This window comes from Coenobita brevimanus, chromosome 53 (assembly GCF_032717465.1).
Source record: "Coenobita brevimanus isolate Jiangsu-jjx chromosome 53, ASM3271746v2, whole genome shotgun sequence".
Lineage (NCBI taxonomy): Eukaryota > Metazoa > Arthropoda > Malacostraca > Decapoda > Coenobitidae > Coenobita > Coenobita brevimanus.
The window spans coordinates 41,188,356-41,212,639 of NC_137006.1; the positions used below are offsets into that span (position 1 = coordinate 41,188,356).

Genomic DNA, 24,284 nt, shown 5'->3' on the forward strand with positions numbered 1-24,284 from the left:
AACTTGACAAAATATTCCAAACTCCTTCAGGCTCAGTTGATGGCCAGGTGTAGTTAGATAAAAGAGATGAATTGTCTAGTGACCAAGGAGACTCGTTCCTTCCTCCTCGAATTTTATGCATCCCAGGCCTTAGTATTCAAGGGATGGGAGTGGCCGGGTTCCATCAGGTGAAAGCAAACTTACTATAGCACCTTCAGACGATTTTACTCAGCTTTGGAGAGACCCTTAGTTGTAGAAGTTAGAAAAAAAATCTAATCTACTCACAACCAAGCGTCTTTCCTTAAGCTGAATATTATCGTCTGACGGTTGGAAAAATACAGCAAGAAAAATAATTACGTCATGGCATTGCAGGGCTTTTAAAAAATATGATAATTATCAATCGTCAACAAATTATCTTCCATATCGTCAGAATAACTATAAAATCCCCATGATAGGGGGCCTTACATAAGTACGTTAATTCCAAGACATTCATTAACACGTCAAACTATTTATCCCAGCAAATGTTAAGGCACACACGGCTTAGTCAAATGTAGTGACACTGTTAGTATGAGTACGACTACGGGCTGTATTATTGGTGGCATGGGAGACTTCGGTGCACCTTTTCCTTAGCGATTTATTTTGCACAGTACACATTAACATTCTCCTGTATGCTATCTATATCATTTAAATATCGACGTAATTGACAGAGACGTAATTCACATCAATAACATACAAGAGGATATTAAGGCATAATTTGCAGAATAAATCGCTAAGGAAGAGGCGTTACGAAATCCCCAAAGCCACTTAGAATACGGAACTACGACTCAAGATGCTGATTAGATCTATGAGCATCTAGAGATAACGGCCGTGATTCCTAAAAATGAAACTGGGAAAGTGCAGGCAAGCCCTCAACTTCTGACGTTCCCTTTTTTCGTAACACAGGCATAGTGTGTCTTGCCACTCTACCTCGTTGTCCACTACGCCCTGTTACGTGGCATGCAGGCTAACCGCCAAACACTATTGCTCACAAGTTCCACAAATGACTGTCATATTTTGGGGGTTTGCATTCACTTTTGTCCAATTAGTAAAAAAAAAAAGAAAGAAAGAAAGCCCTAAAGGTGCTATTCTTAGAAGTATGACAACGAACGGGAAAACAAATCCCCAGTTTCCATTTACGTCAATAATGGAGCATATGGTGAGGAATTAATTTTTATCTTTCCACTTCGCTGCTGATCGCACTAAGGAGCGCGTAACACCAGCAAGCCACAACTTATCCTCTACATGTGTTCTACAAATGAGCGCGAAAAGTTGAGGACTTGCCTGTACCTTTGTCGTATCAGTTTTAAGAATGCTCGCCGCCATAGATCTACGCTGGCGGATGTCCACACCTGCCTACACTAGCTGCTACACCCGCCTCTCTACGCCCGCCACCACCGCTACAAGGGAAGCCTCACACACTACGCCTACACTACAAAAATGATGTCACTGGGGGAGGGGGGACCTGTGGCCATTGCTTAGTTGCGTGTGATGGCCGCTAGGGGGACGAGGGGTGTGTGGAGAGTCAAGCCGCGCCACACACAGCTTTGTAAGACGTTTAGTCACAAACTTACGATCAATTCCTTGTTGTAATCTTTCCACGTCTCTTGTTTCTCCTGCCAAGCTTACAGTCATGTCCCTTTCGCTACTGAAGCCAAACTTACGATCAGTTCCTTGTTGTAATCATCCCATGTCTTTGTTTTATCCTGTCAAACTTGCGATCAGTTCCCTGTCGTTCTTCTCGTCAAACGTAAGATGAGTTCCCTGTCATGACTAATGCTTTTTGCTGCAGTCCGAAGAACAAGAAAAGGGAAGTAGAGACTTCCAGTGTCTCTTATTCTTTAATTCACACTTGTGATCGGTTCCCCGTTGTAATCAATATCTGTTCTTGATGGGAGAACAAGGAAAGGTTAATGGGTTAGATGATAATTACCTATGCCAATGATGCTGGAGAAGGTTATGTACTCACCAGTGTCTGTCTGTCTGTGCACAAGTTATCTAAAAAGGATGTTATGGCTTTCAATGAAATCCGGTGGATAGGTGGGTAATGGGTGAAAGAGTCGATTGGACTTTGAGAGGGATCCGGATCCGGATGCAGGAACATATATATATAATTTTAATAGCATAAGTATATGCTCTATGAGACTGTGTAACAAGACACACTAAAACTGTAAAATGAACCAACTATGTGATGCCGTCAGTATGCGTCTGACTGGAATGAGGACTTACAGCAGCAGATCACATATATCTGGTCATGATGAGCACTTTTTCAGTGCCTTTTTTTTAAGTGAATAAAGTTAAGTGGACATAGAAAATTGAAATAAAAAATAATTCATCACAAAAGGAATTTAAATTCGGTTAGAACATCTTATACTAAATAATGGATAAACCTCACGAAATTTACTAAGTGTCTTTAAACGTGCTCTTAGAAAACGCTAGTTTCGATAAGTTAAAAAAAAAAAAAAAAAGACTATGCAAAGGTTAGAATATAATTACAGTATTTATAAAATCTCTCGAGTCCTGTACTGCCACATCCCGCCAGCTATACAAATTTGTCCCAGGATAAGTGTGTGTATAATTAGAATAATAAAGAATCCATTTGGAGAAACGTTAGCTCAGGATTTATACGAAAAATGCTAACTTAGAATATTGAAAGAAATGTTGACAGATTAGTTGACGCTAAACTCGGCTAGGAAAAGATAGTGAACGTGGGTTGAATTATCCGTAGGTTTTATTTACAGTTTACAACAACAATAATAATAATAATAATAATAATAATTTTTCTAACTTTGCTGAAAGAAAGGAAGGAGCGTTTCTAAATAGTGGAGGCGATTCGAATTATCCATTGGTTATATTTACTGCCAAGAAAAAGGAAATTTAATTATTCCTCTCATCTTACATTAAACTTACCACTTTATTATCTTTCCTTTTTGTCTTTCTTTCTTGGCTTCTTTTTTTTTTCTTGGTTTCTCTCATTCTTTCTTTCTTTCTTTTTCAAATAAAGGATCAAGCGTGCAGATATAACAGATACGGATCTAATTATCTACAAAGTTTCATTTAATTTACAAAAAAGAATATAAAAATGAGTATTATTTTCTCCTCATACATTTTTCCTTGATTGCATACGATAGTCCTGTGAATTACTCAAAAGCAGGAACCTGAGCACACACACACACACACACACACACACACACACACACACACACACACACACACACACACACACACACACACACACACACACCCTCACCCACACATCCACACCCCTAATACACCCCTCCCCGCACCGTCTCTCTCTCTCTCTCTCTCTCTCTCTCTCTCTCTCTCTCTCTCTCTCTCTCTCTCTCTCTCTCTCTCTCTCTCTCTCTGGCAGGAAATCGAGACAGGGGGGCAATTCCTAAACCTTAATTAGGCGCTGCGCAGTTTGATCGTTAACTAAAGACCAATTTGCCGCCCGCGTTGGCACTGCGCTGACTAGCCGACCGTGCGCCAGATCTGCTAATCAGGGTGTGTGTGTGTGTGTGTGTGTGTGTGTGTGTGTGTGTGTGTGAGAGAGAGAGAGAGAGAGAGAGAGAGAATCTTGGACTGTTTCTCTTGGATTCTCTTTTTCAGTCGTTATTTGTTATTCCACTTCGTTCCTCGGAATCTTAGGTTATGTCATGTCCGTTAGTCCGTACGTCCGTTAGTCCGTACGTCCGTTAGTCCGTGCGTCCGTTAGTCCGTGCGTCCGTTAGTCCGTGCGTCCGTTAGTCCGTGCGTCCGTTAGTCCGTGCGTCCGTTAGTCCGTGCGTCCGTTAGTCCGTACGTCCGTTAGTCTGTACGTCCGTTAGTCCGTTTGTCTGTACGTCCGTTAGTCCGTGCGTCCGTTAGTCCGTGCGTCCGTTAGTCCGTGCGTCCGTTAGTCCGTGCGTCCGTTAGTCTGTACGTCCGTTAGTCTGTACGTCCGTTAGTCTGTACGTCCGTTAGTCCGTGCGTCCGTTAGTCCGTGCGTCCGTTAGTCTGTACGTCCGTCAGTCTGTACGTCCGTTAGTCCGTGCGTCCGTTAGTCTGTACGTCCGTTAGTCTGTACGTCCGTTAGTCTGTACGTCCGTTAGTCCGTGCGTCCGTTAGTCTGTACGTCCGTTAGTCCGTGCGTCCGTTAGTCTGTGCGTCCGTTAGTCCGTGCGTCCGTTAGTCTGTACGTCCGTCAGTCTGTACGTCCGTTAGTCCGTGCGTCCGTTAGTCTGTACGTCCGTTGGTCCGTGCGTCCGTTAGTCCGTGCGTCCGTTAGTCTGTACGTCCGTCAGTCTGTACGTCCGTTAGTCCGTGCGTCCGTTAGTCTGTACGTCCGTTGGTCCGTGCGTCCGTTGGTCCGTGCGTCCGTTAGTCCGTGCGTCCGTTAGTCCGTTGGTCCGTGCGTCCGTTAGTCCGTGCGTCCGTTAGTCCGTGCGTCCGTTAGTCCGTGCGTCCGTTAGTCCGTGCGTCCGTTAGTCCGTGCGTCCGTTAGTCCGTGCGTCCGTTAGTCCGTGCGTCCGTTAGTCCGTGCGTCCGTTCCACGCTGTATCTCAGAAACCATTTGTTGGAATCTTCTCATTTTTTTGTGTTATCGTAGGACCATTTAAGAGGTTGACGCCCGCCTTTCCGAAATTCTGAAAAAATCCGATATAGCCGACTTATGACCAATTCTCAATTTTTGAATCTTTAAGTCCTTTACATGGAGGCGATTTGTTTTTGGCCACCCCTTACGGGATTAAAGGACTAGATAGATCGATCTCCTTTACTTAAACAGATAGGTATATAGGTCGTAATGAAGTGTATTGTCTTCCTGAAAGAGCCTTGTTGATCTGTCTCTTAATCTTCTGTCTATCTGTCTATCTATTTAACAGTCTCTCTCTCTCTCTCTCTCTCTCTCTCTCTCTCTTTGTAGTTTCATAATCTAATGTGCCTCCCTCTCTGAGCTCTGTTATTCAATCTGTGTGTGTGTGTGTGTGTGTGTGTGTGTGTGTGTGTGTGTGTGTGTGTGTGTGTGTGTGTGTGTGTGTGTGTGTGCTCTGTAGCGCTGTGTTGCATTGTATTGTGCTTTGTGCTGCATTGGTGTGGTGTGGTAGCCTAATGTTTGCTGTGGTGTGGTGTGGTGTGATGTGGTGTGATACAGTGTGATGTGTTGTGGTGTGGTCCTGTAAGGTCTGTTATGGAGGTGTGGTGTGACATGGCGTGGTGTGGTGTGGTGTGGTGAGGTGAGGTGAGGTGAGGTGAGGAATGGTGTGGTGTGGTGAGGTGTGGCGTGGAGTGGCGTGGACTGGTGTGATAAGGTAAGATCTGTTGTGGTGATGTGGTGAACTGTGGTGTTGTGTAGCGTGGTGTGGTGTGGTGTGACGTGACGTGACGTGATGTGGTTAGGTCTGGCGTAGTTTTGTGTGGTGTGGTGTGGTGTGGTGTGGTGTGGTCCAGGCAACAACACTTGACTACACATGTGGCAAACTTCTGGGTGTGTAAGGAGAAACCTTCCCAAGTTTAACCTTTGTACAAAATTTCTTGCTCATATTATTAAACAAAACACCTATCAAAGACTTCAGTAACAAGCAAAGAATCGCTAACGTGAAATATTACTAAGACTCAAAGCTACTTTTTTATTATAATCCAAATTTATTAAGCTCTATTAATCGCAGGAGAACTTTCTAAGACTTCTTATGAAAACTTTGGTACGCTTCCTACACCAGCTGACACTCTCTACTATGGACCTCACGGTACAAGGATAATATTATTTTATTTTTATCTGCAAGAATATTCAGGAGAGGAGAAATGAAACTCAGTTTTGAGATTCTGACAAAAAATTTCCATAATCTGGTACCAGGTTCTTATTCAGTGCTCTGAGAACGAGGTAAAGAATCTAATCATCATGCTAAATCCCATTGTGCACATGATGTTCGTGTGTGAGGTTTGAAATGTGGGGCTTATGTTTATGCCTTTGCTTTTAATTACATCCTTGCTATACAACAACAATGACAGTCTATATCAGTCTTTCAAGACATGGGTGTTACAAGAAGGTACGTCCCACATGTAACCTATTTTCCAGTGATTTTTGTAAAAACTACGACGCCTCTTGGAACACAGGCAATGGGATCACTACATCCCTTCGTCGATAAACGAGGACCTGCCAGCTCCATTTTTCTACCTTTTATTTCGTTAACAATATTTTTAAAACAAGTAGGGAGTACAAGAACAGTATTGTTTCTCGCGCGTCAGTACTGGCAAGCATGAACTGCGTAGCCTATCTGTACAACCACTGATTCATTGGTGTGATATATATATATATATATATATATATATATATATATATACAGTATATATATATATGATAGGCGGCGGCACCAAAGTTGCCATCTTTCCTTACCGTATAGCACAGTACTCCGGGTATGGGCAAGTGTAGCTGTTAGGCTACGTGACTGTCAGAATGAGGACATTTCATGTTGTGTTAATAAAATATAATGGCATTAAAGTTAGAACGTAACTGCTAAATACCTGGTGTTAGTGAACGTGCAACGCAATCTCTGCAACTCTACACACAAACATGACAAGACTCCATCGGTCCGTATTATCGTCAACTTAGCAGGTTATCAACCACCTCTTCCTTATTACCTTATTTTGCATATTGCCCTTTATTATTCTCTTGTGTGCAGTTTCTATTATTTCTATATCGACGGTTGCAATAATTACATGCAAGAGAATATTAAACCTCAACATGCAGAAATAAATCGGCAAAAGAGAGATGCCAGGGAGCCTCTTAGCAGACGACAACACGCCCTCACCACTGCCAGTCCATTTCAAGAAGGGACATGGCCAAAGTACTCCCAACAATACTGAACAATACCACCATCTTAACACTAGTAACTCTTCCAGCTACTTCCTCTGCACAATACTCAATGCTCTAGGTTAGTGGGAGTGGTAGTAGATCTAGGAAATAGTAGTAGTAAAAATAGGAGAGGAAATGGAGTAGTAGAGGTTATAATACTGCAGAGCCAAGGCGGGAACTAGTGGTCAGACATAAGCTTGTGGCGGGCGGACTACAGCGCGTCCACATATAGGCACTGGAAGCAGGTACCAGGGGGCGAACCACCACCACCCCCCACACCCTGCCTCACCCTTAAACCCTGCCTCATCTCCACACCCTGCCTCACCCTCCCACATCCTGCGTCACCCTTAAACCCTGCTGCTTCACCCCTACACTCTGCCTCATCCAAACACTTTGCTTCGCCTTACCACACTCTTCTCAACTCATACAAAACTTTCCCATATCGTCCTGCATCACCATTATTTTCCTTCGCCTCTCAGACTCATCCTCACATCCTGCCTCACCCTCCCTAAATCACCCTGTTTTTCACAAACCTTCCTGAAATCTAGTAATATCCCCCACACTACTGTTGTCACTCCTCACACTCTACCTCACCCTCGCATACTTTTCCTCACTCTAACTCACCCTGCCTTATTCGACACCTTCCTACACTATCCTGCCTCGTCTTGGCCTCTCTCACCTCACTGACTTACCTTACACCCTATCATACCTCACTGAATAACCCTCATTCTCTCTGTCTCATCCTACACGCCCTTTAATTCACCCTATGCCTTCCCCGTTCGATTCCTTCCCAGTCTCATCCTCCCACACCTCCCTTCTTCACTACCACACCCTGCACCCTCCTTAATTTATCCTGCACCCTGACTGACCCACCACCTTCGTAATTTACCACACACTCCCCGACACCTCCCTGCCTCTCCACCACACTACACCATCACTAATTCACCACACATCCTGTCTCACTAATACACTCCACATCCTGTCTCACTAATTCACCCCACATCCTGTCTCACTAATTCACCCCACATCCTGTCTCATTCTTCATGACACACCACCTCCCTCACTCAGAAATACGTGCACCTTCCCACACCTCACTCTGCCACCCTTCCTGAGTCCCTGACACAGCTTCCACCCTCCCTAACTCGTCCAACACCCTGACGTACTCTCTACACCCTGCCTCACTCTTGTTGACACACTTCCTACACCCTGCCTCACTCTTGTTGACACACTTCCTACACCCTGCCTCACTCTTGCTGACACACTTCCTACACCCTGCCTCACTCTTGCTGACACATTTCTTACACCCTGCCTCACTCTTGCTGACACACTTCCTACACCCTGCCTCACTCTTGCTGACACACTTCCTACACCCTGCCTCACTCTCCTGATACACTTCCTACACCCTGCCTCATTCATGTTGATACACTTTCTACACCCTGCCTTACTCTCCCTAACACACTTGCAACACCCTTCCTCACTCTCCCAGACACATTTCCTGCATCCTGTGCACTTTACTGACTGCATTACCAACAAAGAAACAGACTAATATTTCCAATGTCCTCCATGGAGTGACACCATCAAAGAAAGCAAACTATTTTCACAAGACTATCTCAACTACCTTACCAGATTTCCTAGATTATCCATATCGTACATAATACAGACTGAAAAAGGGCTGCTGTATGTTAAGAGGCTATGAAGGTAATTTATTTTAAGTTTAGCGTAGATGGGAGTGAGTGAGGCGGGTGTGGACAGAGAGAGGGGTAGCGGGGTCGACGCCTGGTACACTGCATCCCTCTCTACACTTACACCACAGTCATCTTACGTTTTGGGCTTGACGAGCTCATAATAAATGGGTTTTAATCTGAAAGAAACAACAGATACAGTAAATAAATAAGTGACCAGAGTGCAGGCTGAGGAAAAATAAAAATAACAGCTGCACATCTGCGCCATGTTTGCCTACCAGGGCTAGGGACGTATCCTAGGGGGCACTGAAGCCTTTGTAGCACATGTTCTAAAACGATTTATTTGGTATATTACACCCCTTTTACCCTCTTGTACGTTACGATGACCGCATCCTCACCATATGTTTGCTGGCGCGGGAAGTTGCTGGCGGGGGTTCTTTATAAATGTAACGCATAATAATCTTGTTCGCACTCGTTCGTGTCCAGTGCGGCCATTTACATGTTTACAATGATGCTAAACTCCGTCCGTACCCGCCCACGTCAGCAAACACTTGGTGTAGACGCCGCAAAACGCAGGCTATGTCGCTAATTGATAATATATGAATAACATTAAGGAGAAAATCAAACTGTAATAGGCATAATAAATCGCACAGAAAATGGTACTACGAACCCTACAGTGCCACATAAGATAAGGCCCTCAAATGCACGAAAAAACTAACGCCAGCTTTCTTCTCGAACTATGATTTACTTTCGGCAGGAAGTACAAGACACAAGAGAGGACTAGTACTTTCCTTGCCGTGTCCTTCCTGCTAAAAGAAATCTAAGCTATGAAAAGAAAATTGTACGTTTATTCATGCATCTCAACCCAAAGCGCACGGGGCTAAAGAAAGATAAAGGTGTGAGACAAAGACTTCAATCTGCAGGTGCAAACTTCACAGGCGAAATTAAAGTCACAGAGTACCGTATCAGCAGTGGAACATAATGTGGGTGAAAAGCTGCACGCCACAGACATGGGTGTTTTTATAAAGTAACACATCTTTCGATAATCAGAGACTGCTAAAATAGTGTTGTTACTACCTACCTGTCTCTCCGATGCAAATGATGGCAGGAAAAGTAACATCAATCGAAAAAATACTTTTGGAATTTACGTCCAGCAAATTTCTCCTTTATATCAAATTACAGTTCAAGTTTTATATTTCCTTTCTGACACGTTATTTTCCTTCTTGTGCCAATTTTTCCACCATCTTTTACCTAAGAGAAGGAAACTTCACAATTGTACCAACACTATTTAGCAACCACAGCTGCACAGGAAACAGAACACCTTTAACACGTAAATTGGGGAGAGTTTATAAGATTACAGACCTTACAGCAAACAGAGGTAGACTGTCCTCTTCCAGTGTGGCACTTGTGTCATCTGCCAAACCACTGTGAATTATATGGTTAAGTAATCACAAAAACTGCTAGGATATCCATGTGCATTAAACCAGTTATACACATAATGAAAGTTTATCACCTTCATCAGCATTGCCATCATTATCATGTTAGTCTTCTTGCTCCCTCCTGAGAAACTCTCGACAAGGGATAACTAGGATATAACAACCTCTGGGCTGCTTTATACTCTCTCTCTCTCTCTCTCTCTCTCTCTCTCTCTCTCTCACACACACACACACACACACACACACACACACACACACACACACACACACACACACACACTCACACACAATATTCTTGCACCACTCCGCTCTTCTTCCATGGCCCATACCTTTTGCATCTACCAATCTTATCCTCAGTCTGACTTTCAAAGACTATCCTTGACAACTCTATGAACATTCTTTGTGTCGGTTCATACCATCTCAATGTATCTCTTTCCATCCATTTATTAATTCCACATCTTACTCTTAGCCCCATTTGTCCATTCCAGAATACAAATAAATTTCTCTATTGCTTTCAAATTCCATCCTGACCATGCCTATAGCTGTTCTGAAAAAGGGAATTCTATAGCCTGGAATCTAGAAACGTTGCTGTCATTCACTGCTCAGGTTTCTCTCCTGTACGAGTTAAGGTTTTACTGTAGCCTAACGGATATTACACCACAATGATGAACGCTATCGTACATCGATTTACCACTATCGTATCTCGGATTAATACTATCATAACTCGGATTAACAGTATCGTATCTCTGCTTAACACTATCATAACTCGGATTAACACTATCATATCTCGGAGTAACACCATCATATCTCAGTTTAACACCATCACATCTCAGTTTAACACTATCATATCTCAGTTTAACACTATCTATCTCGGTTTAACACTATCGTATCTCAGTTTAACACTATCTATCTCGGTTTACTAGAACTTTAAACATATCGGACAATGTCATGGCTAAGTCTAGTTGCCCTGAAACTGTAATGAACTTAATTTTTAAAACTGTTTACGAACCGCCTTTGTCCTGGAGAGAATCAACGTAATTAAGTTTTCACGGAACACAAGAATTTTATATAGGCCTTGTTCTGAGCGCTGGTATAAGATGCTAGAAATTCCTTTGTGCAGCAAGGAGGCGGGAGAAAAGTGTGAGGTGTGGAGTGTGAGGTGTGGGAGTGTGAGGTGTGGTGTGAGGTGTGGAGTGTGAGGTGTGACTGGGGTGTGGCAGTGTGAGGTGTGGTGTGAGGTGTGGAGTGTGAGGTGTGACTGGGGTGTGGCAATGTGAGATGTGGCAGTGTGAGGTGTGCCAGTGTGAGGTACGGTAATGTAAGGTGTGTGTAATTCACCGGGTCGGTCAGGATCACTTGATGGTCGTGATTGTCAGCTTTTTACCCTCCCGAGAGGGAGCTGAGAGCTCATATAGTCCGGTCTAAGGACAAGGCTGTGACCTTGACACATGTACACACCCATCCCTTTGCTCAAGGGGGACAGTAACCACCCACTTCGTCAGTGAAACTTTTCGCAACCTGAGCAAGGCACAAATTCCCGTCTACCAGATGGCAAGCGAGAACGTTACCACTGAGCCAGCGAGCAGTATGTGTGTGTGTGTGTGTGTGTGTGTGTGTGTGTGTGTGTGTGTGGATAATAGTATTTTCTACTGCACACTGACATTTATAACATCCTATTAATCCCGATAAGGCGTGGCTTTTGACCCAGCCAATAAAGGCAATAAACGTACATCAAATTACAGGCATTATATTTATTTATTTATTAAGTATACCGTGAAGAATGCACCTGAGACAAACATCATAACATGGATATACAAAGAACAGCAAAAAATCACACCATATTATGCACAGTACTGAATATAGGAAGAAAATGCACATCACCAACACATACGATATTGCTAACCATTCTTTACTTACGATATAGTTCAAGAAGGAAGCTGAAACGACTACGATTATTTGCGCCTACGATAAAAAGGGTAAAATTAACCAAAGCCCCATTTATTGCTCCCCCTGAGGTATATATTATGTTTTGGCTAGTACTCTTCCTTAACCCTTCTGCTGCGTGTGTGTGTGTGTGTGTGTGTGTGTGTGTGTGTGTTAAAATCATATAGCATTAGCTCAAATGAAGTACCTGGGTTCAAACATTGTGTGTGTGTGTGTGTGTGTGTGTGTGTGTGTGTGTGTGTGTGTGTGTGTGTGTGTGTGTGTGTGTGTGCAAGGGGATTAAGCCAATTTCATAAAAATCTGCTGTTAACTACAATAAAACAATAGTCTGCAAATAATCGCCTGCTTTGAGCCAATGCAAATAATCGTCTGCTTTGAGCCAATCACATCGCAGCAAAAGGGTAAGGTTTAAAAAAAATCTTAAAAATGACTAAAAATGGAGGCTATATGAGGTAAGAAATGCCACTAAATATAAAAAAAAAAATTCTAATAGCCGCCCTTCACCAGTCACAGCTTTACAAATACAATAAACCATTTTCTCGTGGGTTTACAGGCTCCTTTGATCCACTTCCTTGGAGATTTATTAGGTTTATCACACATTACGCCACTAAAACCAAGGGGACGTCTTTTAAAAATTCTATTCTTCTAATCTCCAGGTGATTTTATTCAGGGGTTAGAGAGAGGGGTTAGATGGAGCAAGATTAACCCTTCTTCAATATGACAGGTCTTTCCTTAAGCTGAGTAAACTCGTCTGGGAGCTGCGGGAATGAGCGGGAAATGACGTCACCCGGCGCCAGGAGATCAGCACACCTTTGTATGTTATTTAAATCACTTCAGGATTAATAAAAGTTGACATTAAATAACATACGAGAAATACCAATCCTTTCCCTACAATGACGTCTTTTGCTACTGTATTCTTGTGATCTTCAGACAATTTTATTCAGCTTTGGGGAGACTTCTAGAACTGGAGGGGTTGGGAGAACCTTCATTAATCCCTCAGCTTCACGGCTGCTCATTTGAACTGAAAAAATCATCTGAGAATGACAAGAATATTGAAATTGGTGTCCTTGGGCTGAAGGGATTAATGAGGAATATGCACAGGAGAAAAGAAAGAAAAGAGGAAACAAAAGAAAGTTAAAAATACAAGAAAAACAAAAAAGAAAAAATGAGGAGAGTAACAGAAAAAAGGAAACTAAAAGCAACAGAAAAAAGAAAGAAAATAAAAGAAAGGAGAAGAAAAAAGAAAGAAATCAAAAGAGGAAAAGAAAAAAGGAAAATAAAAGAAAGGAAAAGACAAAAGAAAATAAAGGAACATGAAAATAGGTAGAAAATGAATACAAAATAAAAGGAAAATAATATAAGAGAATAAGAGAAAAGAAAAGCAAGGATAAGAAGGGGAAAAAAATAGCCTCTCCAATCCTACCATGTTCAGTATATCTTTTGTTTATCACTACTGCCTCCAGACGATTTTATTCAGGTGGGAAAATGTCTCGAATATAAGAGGGTTAATATTAAGGCTGTATTTAACCCCGCCAGTTCAAAATTTTACCCAAAAGCTTAATAAAACCATCCGACAGTAGCAATGAAATAAGCAAATATTGTAATAAGTAAAAATAAATTAATGATGTAAATAATAAGTAATAAATAAGTACATAAATACAAGATGGACCGTAAGTTGCTCTCCATTAGGACCTCATTAGTTTTGTTTGCTGGGTTTGTGTTGCAGGGACGGCTCTGTTTGCTGGTCTGGGCTTGGGTGTGGCACTGGGGGTAGGAAATGAATAAATGATGCAGGATAGACACTGATAACGCCGACTGAGCCGTCCCTGCAACACACACACAAAAAGGGGGCGTGGAAGAGGAGCGTTATATATGAACCATCTCAATAAATAAATAAATGAATAAATAAGTCACTGGATTAAAGGGGTTAAGGAAGAAGTACAGGGAGCCTCCTAAACCCACTAGAAAACGACCCAGATGATCTTTTTTTTAACTAGAAGCGTTCAAATTGAAGTTGTTGTAGTCCCAGGTCTATCCGAAACGTGAACTCAGTGGACTGCAGACTGATGTTACCCCTTTCCTGCGGTCCACCATCTTCCTTTCGTGGGATAGGGAGGGAGATGAGGGACATTTGTTTACCCAGGCAGTGGATCCGCATGGTTATATCAGTGCCACCACGTGAAGGCTTCCCTCTCAGCATCATTCGAATTCAAAACCGAACAATTTTTGGCGGGAGGGTCTACAAAGTCACTGATCGACGACATATAAAAACAAAAGCCAAAAGCATCATAATCTATACAAAAATATGAAAGCTTGTGACAGGAAAGGCTTGCGGAAACTAGATTACAGAGGGGAAAACTTGTGACAGAAAAAGATGATGAAGAAAGACGTGAAAGGGAGGAGGAGGAGGAGGAGGAGGAGGAGGAAGAGGAGGAGGAGGAGGAGGAGGAGGAAAGGAGGAAATCGCTGAAAAAGAACAAGGTGGAATGTGAAAAAGGCAAAAGACAGCAGAGAAGCTGACACTAAAATTTAACAGCATCCATAAAACAGTATCCCCGTCACGGAAATATGGCGGGAAACATAACCTGCGAACCTGTACATACACGCACGCACACGGACAGGAAGACATGGGGAAGACGCACACAGACATAAACACACACAGAGAAATACGCACACACACACACACACACATTAATACGTAGCGAATAAGTCTGTATGTGTATAGAGGACGTTGACATGAAAATGGGAAGGAAAATGAGGAAATAAATGAAACTGAAGAGGAATACGATTAAACAAATAGAAAGAAAACGGACGAAACAGGAAGAGGGAAAAAAGAAGGAAAAACAGAGGAAGAGAGAGAGAGAGAGAGAGAGAGAGAGAGAGAGAGAGAGAGAGAGAAGAAATCCACAAGCATACTACACAGACAGAACAGAACACGAAGAGAACAGACAGAAGACAGCACATACCAACAGAACAGATAAAACACGATAGAACGAACAGAAAAAAAAAAAAAAACAGATGAAGGAGACAAAACGGAAGATAGACAGAGCAGAACAGAAGAGATACAGGCAGAACGGATAGGGCAAAGCAGACAAAATAATATAAACAGAAGCGGAGGATTGAAACAGACAGAACGGACGAAAAAGAACGCAGACCCACAAAACAGACAAAATACAGACATTGAATACAGCCAGGTAGAAAAGACAGGGTACAAAAATGACAGAAAAATTAATATAGACAGAAGACTACAAAAACACAAACAAAATAGAGACATAAACAACGCTGACAAAACAGACGGAATACAGGAAGAAACGAGAGAACACACAGCAAAAGAAAACACACACAAAAACACAGCCAGAAAAGGTCAAACAAAACAGAACACAAACAAAAGCAGACAAATCGGACGAAAGGAAAACAGCCAGAATCGATCACAGACAGACAGAATAGACAGACAAAAGAGAATACGAAGAGAAGACAGACAAAAGAAGAAAGAGGACAGACAAAAGATCATACGGACAGACAGAACACAGACAAAACAGACCGGGACAGAAACACAGAAGACGGTACAGCCAAAAACAAAACAAATCCACAAACCACAATGAAGAAAGGAAGTCAGAGCAAATAAACAAGACGAGGACGGTGCACTGGCGACAGAAGGAGAGGAACGGAGAAAGCACAAGGTCTAGACGGGAAACGGGAGACATCATCGTACAAACAGACGTCAAACAGAAATAAACAGGACCCAGAGATTAGACAGGACCGATGCAGTAGACAGGAGAGTGTTTACTGACAAATGCACACAGAACAGGACAAGGATATAGGACAAAACGAACAAAATCCGGACAAAATAAGGCTCAGACAGCAAGCAGAAAAGACAAAACAGGATGGTCAGCAGAGAGTAGGGATAGCATACAAACAGAGAACAAAACATACTAAACAGAAAGCAGACAGAACAGAAAAACACAGAGCAGACAGGGCAGACAGCACACAGAAACCAGAGAAGACAAAGAACAGGGAGAAGGTAAAGCAGATGAAAGACAGCAGAGAAAACAGACAGCATATGGAACAGACGGGCAACAGACAGCACATAAACAGAAGGTACAAAACAGACAAAACAAATTACACAAAAACTGAGGAAAGAAGGCACAGCAGGAAGAAAAAACAAACCAAGACATATAGAGAATAAACAGCACACAAGCAGAATGCAGAACAGACAGACAGCACAAACCACACAGTACACAGAAGTCACACGGCACACAGAAGACACAGAAAGAATATACTATACACAGAAGACATACATAATTCACAGGTAAACAGGATCCATCACGAGACAGACCTCCAAACCCCAGTGAAACCCTACACTGATTAGACAGATGGAACGGAAAGCACGCAAACAGGAAGCGCAAAAGACAGAGACAGAAAACAGGACAGAGAGGGAAGGCAGAACACGACACACAAGGCACATAAAAAAACAGCACACGGACAAAAAAACACACAGAACACAAAACAAACTGAATCGTAAATCACAGATCGCCAAGCCTCACTGAAAACGTACTCTGAAAGGAAGCAAATATTACTGTGGTTCAAGGAGCATCTCTGAGTATCCCCGCCCACAGCTCCACAGAAAGCAGAACAGACAGTAGATAACATAAAGACAGAGGGAGAAGGACAGCACACATACACAAGAAAACGCTAAAACAGACAAAACAGACAGCACACAGGAAGGGCACAGACAATCAAAACAAGGAAAAACTAACAAGACAAACACATTCACACACAACACACAAAAGACAGCATCCAGACAGCAAACAAATAGAAGAGGCTCACTCACACACACACACACACACACACACACACACACACACACACACACACACACACACACACACACACACACACACACACACATCCAAAAACTTCAGGCCTCAATAAATACCTATTCTAGCACGACGGAAATATCAGCGGGGTCCAAGATGAGGCAGAACAGAAAATAGAAGACAGAAACACATTAAACAAACAGCAGACGACACACAGGTAAAATACAGCACACAGAGGACAGCACACAGATATGAGAGAAGACCTGAGAGCAGAACAGAGGGATCATACTTCACACACATAAGAAACAGCACGAAGATAAAAGATAACACACTGATAAAGAAGATAACACACATAAAAGACATCACGCAGAAAAAGGAGAAGACATTACACAGACACAAGACACAACACACGGAAAAAAGACATCACATAGATAAAGAAGACACCACACAGACGGGAGACACAGCACACAGCAAACAAACAGAATCCACAGCCTTTCCCAAAGCCAACGAAGACTTACTCAGGAACGACGGAGATGTTAGTAGGGTCCAGGAAACACCTCTGCCTCAGCATCCCGGCCCACAGCTGCACCCCAACAATGCCGAAGATGAAGAAGACGAAGAAGCACAGCAGCAGTACATTACCCAGCATCGGTAGAGTGTCCAACAGCAGCATCACCAGGATCCTCATGCCTAAAAAACAGAGGGATAGGTTAAAGCTGAATGGGGGAAGGTTAGGTTAGGTGCGAATGGTTTAGGCTAGGTTAGAAATGGCCTGTGATGAGTAAGGCTACGTTAGGTTTGGTTTGGTTAGTTTACATGAGATTAGTCCAGGTTAGAAGAGGCACAACAGCATCACGTTCCATCCGTAGGGAGTCCAGCAGTAGCTTCATCTAGATAGTCCCACCTTGAAAAAAATAGATCAGGTTATGTTAGGTTAGGTGTGAGTTAGTATGGATTAGTTTGGGCTAGGTCTGAATGGCCTGTGTTGAGTTAGGTGAGGTTTGGTTAGGTGAAAATGGGTTAGATTACTATAAGTTAACTTCGAATAGACTACGTAATGTCAGGAGTGGTTTAGTCACGTTAAGTTAGGTGTGGATCTACATTTTATTTTTCAAGGACTAAATCCTAAAGAATAAAAACATCAGGGACTTTACCATTTACGCTAAGGATAGGTAGGTCAGGTCTGGATATTTCTCGCCATGCTACATTAAGTAAGGTCGGAATAAACTACTAAAGAAAGGGTCAGCCAGCGGGCAAATTCAAAGTCGAGTCGTCACCTCAGAAGTCAAGGAAGCCAGTCACGTAGGTCCAGCTTAGTCCAAGAGGTTGACCGTCTCGAGAAATGGGGAGGTGTTGAGGGTTGTGGGGTGGAGATATGAAGGGGGTTAATGGGGTGGGGAGGTGAAGGGGGTTAGTGGGGAGGGGAGACTAAGGGAGCAGTGAGGGGGGAGGTGAAGGGGATTGTGGGGAAGGGAGGCTAAAGGGGCAGTGGGGTGAGGATGTGAAGTGGGGTGGGGAGGTGAGGGAGGCTGTGGGATGAGGGGGTGAAGGGGGTTAGTGGCGTGGGGAGGTGAGGGAGGCTGTGGGGTGGGGAGGTGAAGGGGGTTAATGGGGCGGGGAGGTGAGGGAGGCTGTGGGGTGGGGAGGTATGGCGGTTGGTGGGGTGTGGAGGGTAGACAGCAGTGGGGTGGGGGAGGTCAGACTAATGAGGAGTAGGTGGAGGTAAGGTGGGAGCGAGGTGTTTGGGGAGGGTGTAGAACAGAAAACCACTCACTAGGGATCCTGTTGATGGCTCTGAGTGGCCGTAACACCCTGATGGTACGGATGGCAGACAAATTCATGTTCTCCATTGCAAGTAAGTACTCCAGGGCGCTGTAAAGAAACACAGAAAAGGAAATCAAAACAACAGGATCACTTCTATGTTTGTATAATATCTCTGTTTGGAGTTTTGTTCACTTTATCTATCTATCTATCTATCTATCTACCTGTCTGTCTATCTATCTACCTACTGTATATGTCTGTCTACTCGTAAATTTGGTATGAAACCCTAGGCTGTGGAAGGCGGACATTCATATATAAACCATAAAAATTACTGAAACTCTCTTCACAACAAAATCCATCCATCTGTCACCCAGTTCTTTTTTTTTTTTGCCCCATCAGGAACGTAGTAACCCGGGGCCAAGTTGCTCAGTCCCAACATTTATGACAAGGATAACCAGTCTCAATCGCCCCTGAGTGGCATTATGAGCGCAATAAACCCCAACCTCCCCTCAAGATGGAAACCTTCATGGGGTCCATCCGGCCGAAGCGCCCTAACCCAGCCAGCCACCTGCCGTCTTCTGGTTATATGGTTACCACCCAACGTATATAACAGTCTTCTGGATTGCAAGAAACCATTTGTAGAATCGCCTTAAAGTTGTCCTGCACTGAGTGAGAGGGCGATTAGCACCCCTATCCACCGCACCGGTATTTAAATAATCTGCATAAAGAACGAGTCAAGGAATATGAAGATGCAAAGATGAATTATGGAGGAGGCGCGGGGGAGATTTTGCTATCCTTGTCATATTACAGAATTTTTAACACCTTCAGCCAGACCACGCTGTTTGTATTTTCCTCTTAAGTTTCTATTTTACCCTGCAATTTGTTTTATTCTGCAATTTCTGTTTTATTCCCAATTTCTGTTTTATTCCCAATTTCTATTTCGTTTCCCTATTTCTATTTCGTTCCCCAATTTCTATTTCATTCCCAATTTCTATATTATTCCCAATTTCTATATTATTCCCAATTTCTATATTATTCCCAATTTCTATATTATTCCCAATTTCTATTTTATTCCCAATTTCTATATTATTCCCAATTTCTATTTTATTCCCAATTTCTATTTTATTCCCAATTTCTATTTTATTCCCAATTTCTGTTTTATTCCCAATTTCTATTTCGTTTCCCAAAATCTATTTCGTTCCCCTATTTCTATTTTATTCCCAATTTCTATATTATTCCCTATTTCTATTTCGTTCCCCAATTTCTATTCTGTTTTCAGTATTTACACGGATATCTTAAGGGGGAGACTTACCAAATATCCTTTCACTAATCGCCTAATTACAAAAGGTTTCTCTCTGTCTATCTATCTATTGCCAGACCCGTTAATCCCATACGGGGTGGCCACAAACAAATCGCCTCCGCGTCGCCCTGTTCCCCGCCATTTCACCGCCCTGCTCCCAGCTCACACCCCCCTCCTCTCTCATATACCTCTCCACTCCAGCCCTCATCTCATCCTTGGCCTCCCCCTCCCTCTCTCCCCCTCCACCTCACTCACATACACTCTCCTCGTCAGTCTCTCACTCTCCACTTTGGTAAATGTAATTGGCTGGGGTAAGCATGCGGGGGAAGATGGCATGTCACCCCATTCAAGAGGACAACCATTTCACCCCCATGTCCTATTGTGTGTGTGTGTGTGTGTGTGTGTGTGTGTGTGTGTGTGTTACCGGGAATGTGTAGGTGTTTTTTTATGTTTATCTAGTGTGGTTATGTGTGTGTGTGTGTGTGTGTGTGTGTGTGTGTGTGTGTGTGTGTGTGTTGCAAATCCATCCGAAGCTGAAGAAAATCGTCTGGAAGTAGCAGGAATGAACTAAAAAAAATAAAAGACGTATCCGGACTGAAAGGATCGAGGCGGCAGGATTGAAAAGAAAGGATGGTCAGTAATGAGGAACCTTGTGTCTTCTGGCGACGGCCCTGTCTGCTGGTGTGGGCGTGGGCGTGAGAGTGGGCGTAAAAAGTGAATAAATGATGCAGGGTAGCCACTCGTACCGCTGACTGAGCCGTACCCGCAACACACGAAAAATACCCGGTCGGAGTGAATGGAGAGCGCAATATATGGACAACCCTCTATTCAAATTAACCCCCTGAAGCCGCTGGGATTTATTTTGGATTTTCAGACGATTTTATTCATCTAGAGAAAGACATTTGGTAATTAAGAGGCTAATGAACTCTAATTATATGAGTCTGAAAAGGGTAATTGTCTTGGGCTGGCTAGGGTTAGGAGGGGTGGGTTAAGTGGGGTTAGGAAGGGGTACGGTAGGGTGGGGTTAGCAAGGGTGACAGGGGTTTGCTTGGGTGGGGTGGGTTGGGGTTAGGAAGGGGTATGGTAGGGTGAGCTGAGTAAGGGTGACAGGGGTTTGCTTGGGTGGGGTGGGGTGGGGTTAGGAAGGGGTACGGTAGGGTGAGCTGAGTAAGGGTGACAGGGGTTTGCTTGGGTGGGGTGGGTTGGGGTTAGGAAGGGGTATGGTAGGGTGAGCTGAGTAAGGGTGACAGGGGTTTGCTTGGGTGGGGTGGGTTGGGGTTAGGAAGGGGTACGGTAGGGTGAGCTGAGTAAGGGTGAAAGGGGCTTGCTTGGGAGGGGTGGGTTGGGGTTAGGAAGGGGTACGGTAGGGTGGGGTTAGCAAGGGTGAATGGGGTTTGCTTGGGTGGGGTGGGGTCAGGAAGGGTGGAGTTAAAAAAGGTGGGATGTGTAAGATTAGGGTGAGGTACGGTAAGGTGGGGTTAGCGAGGATGGGTGGGTTAGTCAGGGTGGGGTGATGGGGTTAGGATGGGTGGGAGGGGTACGGTAGGATGTGGGGTATCAAAGGGGAAGGTCGGGTGCGGTAGGGAAACGCAGGGTGAGGAAGGGTGGGGGGGGTTAAAGGAAAGGTGGGGCTAGCAAGGGTGGATGGGGTTAGTTTGAGTGGGGTGGGATGGGGTGGGGTTTGCAAGGGTGGGGTGGGGCGAAGGAAAAGCGTGGGGTGAGGTGGGGTTAGGAAGGGTGGGGTTTGCAAGGGTGGGGTGAGATGAAGGAAAAGAGTGGGGTGAGGTGGGGCTAGGAAGGGTGGGGTTAGCAAGTGGGGTGAAATGTGGTGGGGGAAGCAGGTTAATAAGAGGTGAAGAGGTTAACAGGTGGCCGATCAGCGAAGGGGGAGGGGAGGGGGAGGAGAGGTGAGGGAGGGAGGGGGGAGGAGGGGTGGGGGTGGGGAGGCGTTGGGATCGATAGCAACTGGTGGCGGTGGAAGGAGGGGGAGACGGAGAGAGGGGGAAGGAGGGAAGGTGCTGGGGAGGAGAGGAAGGAAGGATGGTGTGAAGGGAAGCCAGAGGAGGTAAGGGGGGAGGGGGCGTAGAAGGAGAGAGGTACGAAGACACTGGAGAAGAAAATGGGGGGGGAGGGGAAAATGGAGGGGAGGTGGGGAGGGTGTGCGAGGAAGGTGATGGGATGGTGAAGGAGGGGAAAGGGAAGAAATGGTGAGGGGAAAGATAATGAGATGAAGATAACGTGGGTGAGGCAGGTGTGTGTGGGTGAGGCAGGTGTGTGTGGGTGAGGCAGGTGTGTGTGGGTGAGGCAGGCGTGTGTGGGTGAGGCAGGTGTGTGTGGGTTAGGCAGGTGTGTGTGGGTTAGGCAGGTATGTGTGTGGGTGAGGCAGGTGTGTGTGGGTGAGGCAGGTGTGTGTGGGTCAGGCAGGCGTGTGTGGGTGAGGCAGGTGTGTGTGTGTGAGGCAGGTGTGTGTGGGTGAGGCAGGTGTGTGTGGGTTAGGCAGGTGTGTGTGGGTGAGGCAGGTGTGTGTGTGTGAGGCAGGTGTGTGTGGGTGAGGCAGGTGTGTGTGGGTTAGGCAGGTGTGTGTGTGTGAGGCAGGTGTGTGTGTGTGAGGCAGGTGTGTGTGGGTGAGGCAGGTGTGTGTGGGTGAGGCAGGTGTGTGTGGGTTAGGCAGGTGTGTGTGGGTTAGGCAGGTATGTGTGTGGGTGAGGCAGGTGTGTGTGGGTGAGGCAGGTGTGTGTGGGTGAGGCAGGTGTGTGTGGGTGAGGCAGGTGTGTGTGGGTGAGGCAGGTGTGTGTGGGTGAGGCAGGTGTGTGTGTGTGAGGCAGGCGTGCGGGTGAGGCAGAGAGAAAAAATACGGAACAAGACAAATGATCAAGGAGAGAGAGAGAGAGAGAGAGAGAGAGAGAGAGAGTGAGAGAGAGAGGGGGGGCAGACCCAGGGGGCTAAAGAGTCCATCTGCTTCAACTTTTTATCGACGGGTGGAGGTGAGGGTGAGGGTGGGGTGGGGAGAGGGTGAGGGTGGGGTGGGGAGGGGGTGAGGGTGGGGGTGAAGGTGAGGTGGGGAGGGGGTGAAGGTGGGGTGAGGGTGTGGGTGAGGGTGTGGGGGTGAGGGTGGGGGTAAGGGTGTGGGGGTGGGGGTGAAAATGAGAGGAAGGAATGATGAGGGCGATGGGGTGATGATAGGATGGAGGTGAGATATTGGGGGTAAGGGTGATAGGGGTGGGTAAGGGGTGAAGTGGATGAGGGTGAGGGGAGGGGTGGGTGGGGGTGAGGGGAGGGACGGGTGAGGGTGAGGGGAGGGATGGATGGGGGTGTGGGGAGAGCAGGGGTGAAGGGCTGGGGTGAGGAATGTGATGGGTGAGGAAAGGAGTTGTGATAGTGAGGAGGAGACGAAGGAAGAGGATAGGAATACGAGGAAGAGGAAGTGGAATATCAAGAGGAAGAGGAAGAGAGGAGGAGGAGGAGGAAGAAGAGGTAGAGGAAGAGGAAGGGGAAGCAGTAGAGGAACAAAGGTAGGGAGGGGGGTGAAGGTGGTTGTGTGGGATGTGAGAGTAGGGGTGAGTGCAGTGGGTAGGGGTGTTGTGGGGGAGAGAAGGAGTGGGGGAGAGAGGGGTGAGGAGTGGGGGAGTTAGAAGGAGGGGAGATGAGGAGATGACAGGACCGGTGAGGAGGAGGGGGAGGGGGTGGTGGGGGGTGAGTGGTGATGGAATGGAATGGGGGAGAAGGGTGAAAGGGGTGGAGGGGTGGGGGGGAGCTTGAGAAGGCAAGAGGGGTGAGGGGGTGAGGGGGTGAGGGTGAAGGATAAGGGGGGTAAGGAGATGAGGGGGGTAGGGGAGACGAAAAGAGGTGTGTGTGTGTGTGTGTGTGTGTGTGTGTGTGTGTGTGTGTGTGTGTGTGTGTGTGTGAGAGAGAGAGAGAGTACAACAAAGCCAAGGAGTGGGTGGGATGAGGGGGTGGGTGGGTGGATAGGTGGGGGGGATGGGGGGTCAGGGTGATGCAAGTGACTGTAAACTAGCCAACTCCTCCTTACCTCCCCCTCCCCCCTCTCTCACTCTCTCTCTCTCTCTCTCTCTCTCTCTCTCTCTCTCTCTCTCTCCATGCCCCTCACTGTCTCCCCTCCCCTCCCCTCACTCCCTTCTCCCTCCCCACCTCTCATTACCAGCGCTACAGCAACAGGTGGTGTGGGGAGGGGAGGGGAGGGGAGGGATTATGGGTGGAAGTGGAGGGAGGAAAGGAGGGAGGGTAAATGTGGGGGAAGAAGTAAGGTGGAGATTTTTAGAGGGGGAGAGAAGGGGGAGGAGAGGTGAGCAGGAGAGAAGGGGGAGGAGAGAAGAGGGGAAGAGGAAGGAGGGGAAGAGGGAAGAAAGAAGAGGGGAAAGAGGAAGAAGGGGAAGGAGGGGGACGGAAAAGAGAGGAAGGGGAAGGTGAGGAGAAAGAAATTTAGAAAAGGGAGAAGATGGGGAAGGAAGGAGGAGGAGGAGGAGGAGGAGGAGGAAG

At 45.4% G+C, this 24,284-nt stretch overlaps 1 protein-coding gene across 1 annotated transcript in view; it reads right to left on the reverse strand.

Moving 5' to 3' along the window:
• Nucleotides 1-24,284, reverse strand: part of LOC145400804 (voltage-dependent T-type calcium channel subunit alpha-1G-like) — a 470,580-nt gene that overhangs the window by 438,710 nt on the left and 7,586 nt on the right. The window contains exons 3-5 of the mRNA XM_080273240.1: nt 18,501-18,598; nt 17,245-17,416; nt 8,670-8,708 (exon numbers count right to left, since the gene is read on the reverse strand). Coding sequence (XP_080129366.1) covers nt 8,670-8,708; nt 17,245-17,416; nt 18,501-18,598 — 309 coding nt within the window. The remainder of the gene's footprint in view (nt 1-8,669; nt 8,709-17,244; nt 17,417-18,500; nt 18,599-24,284) is intronic.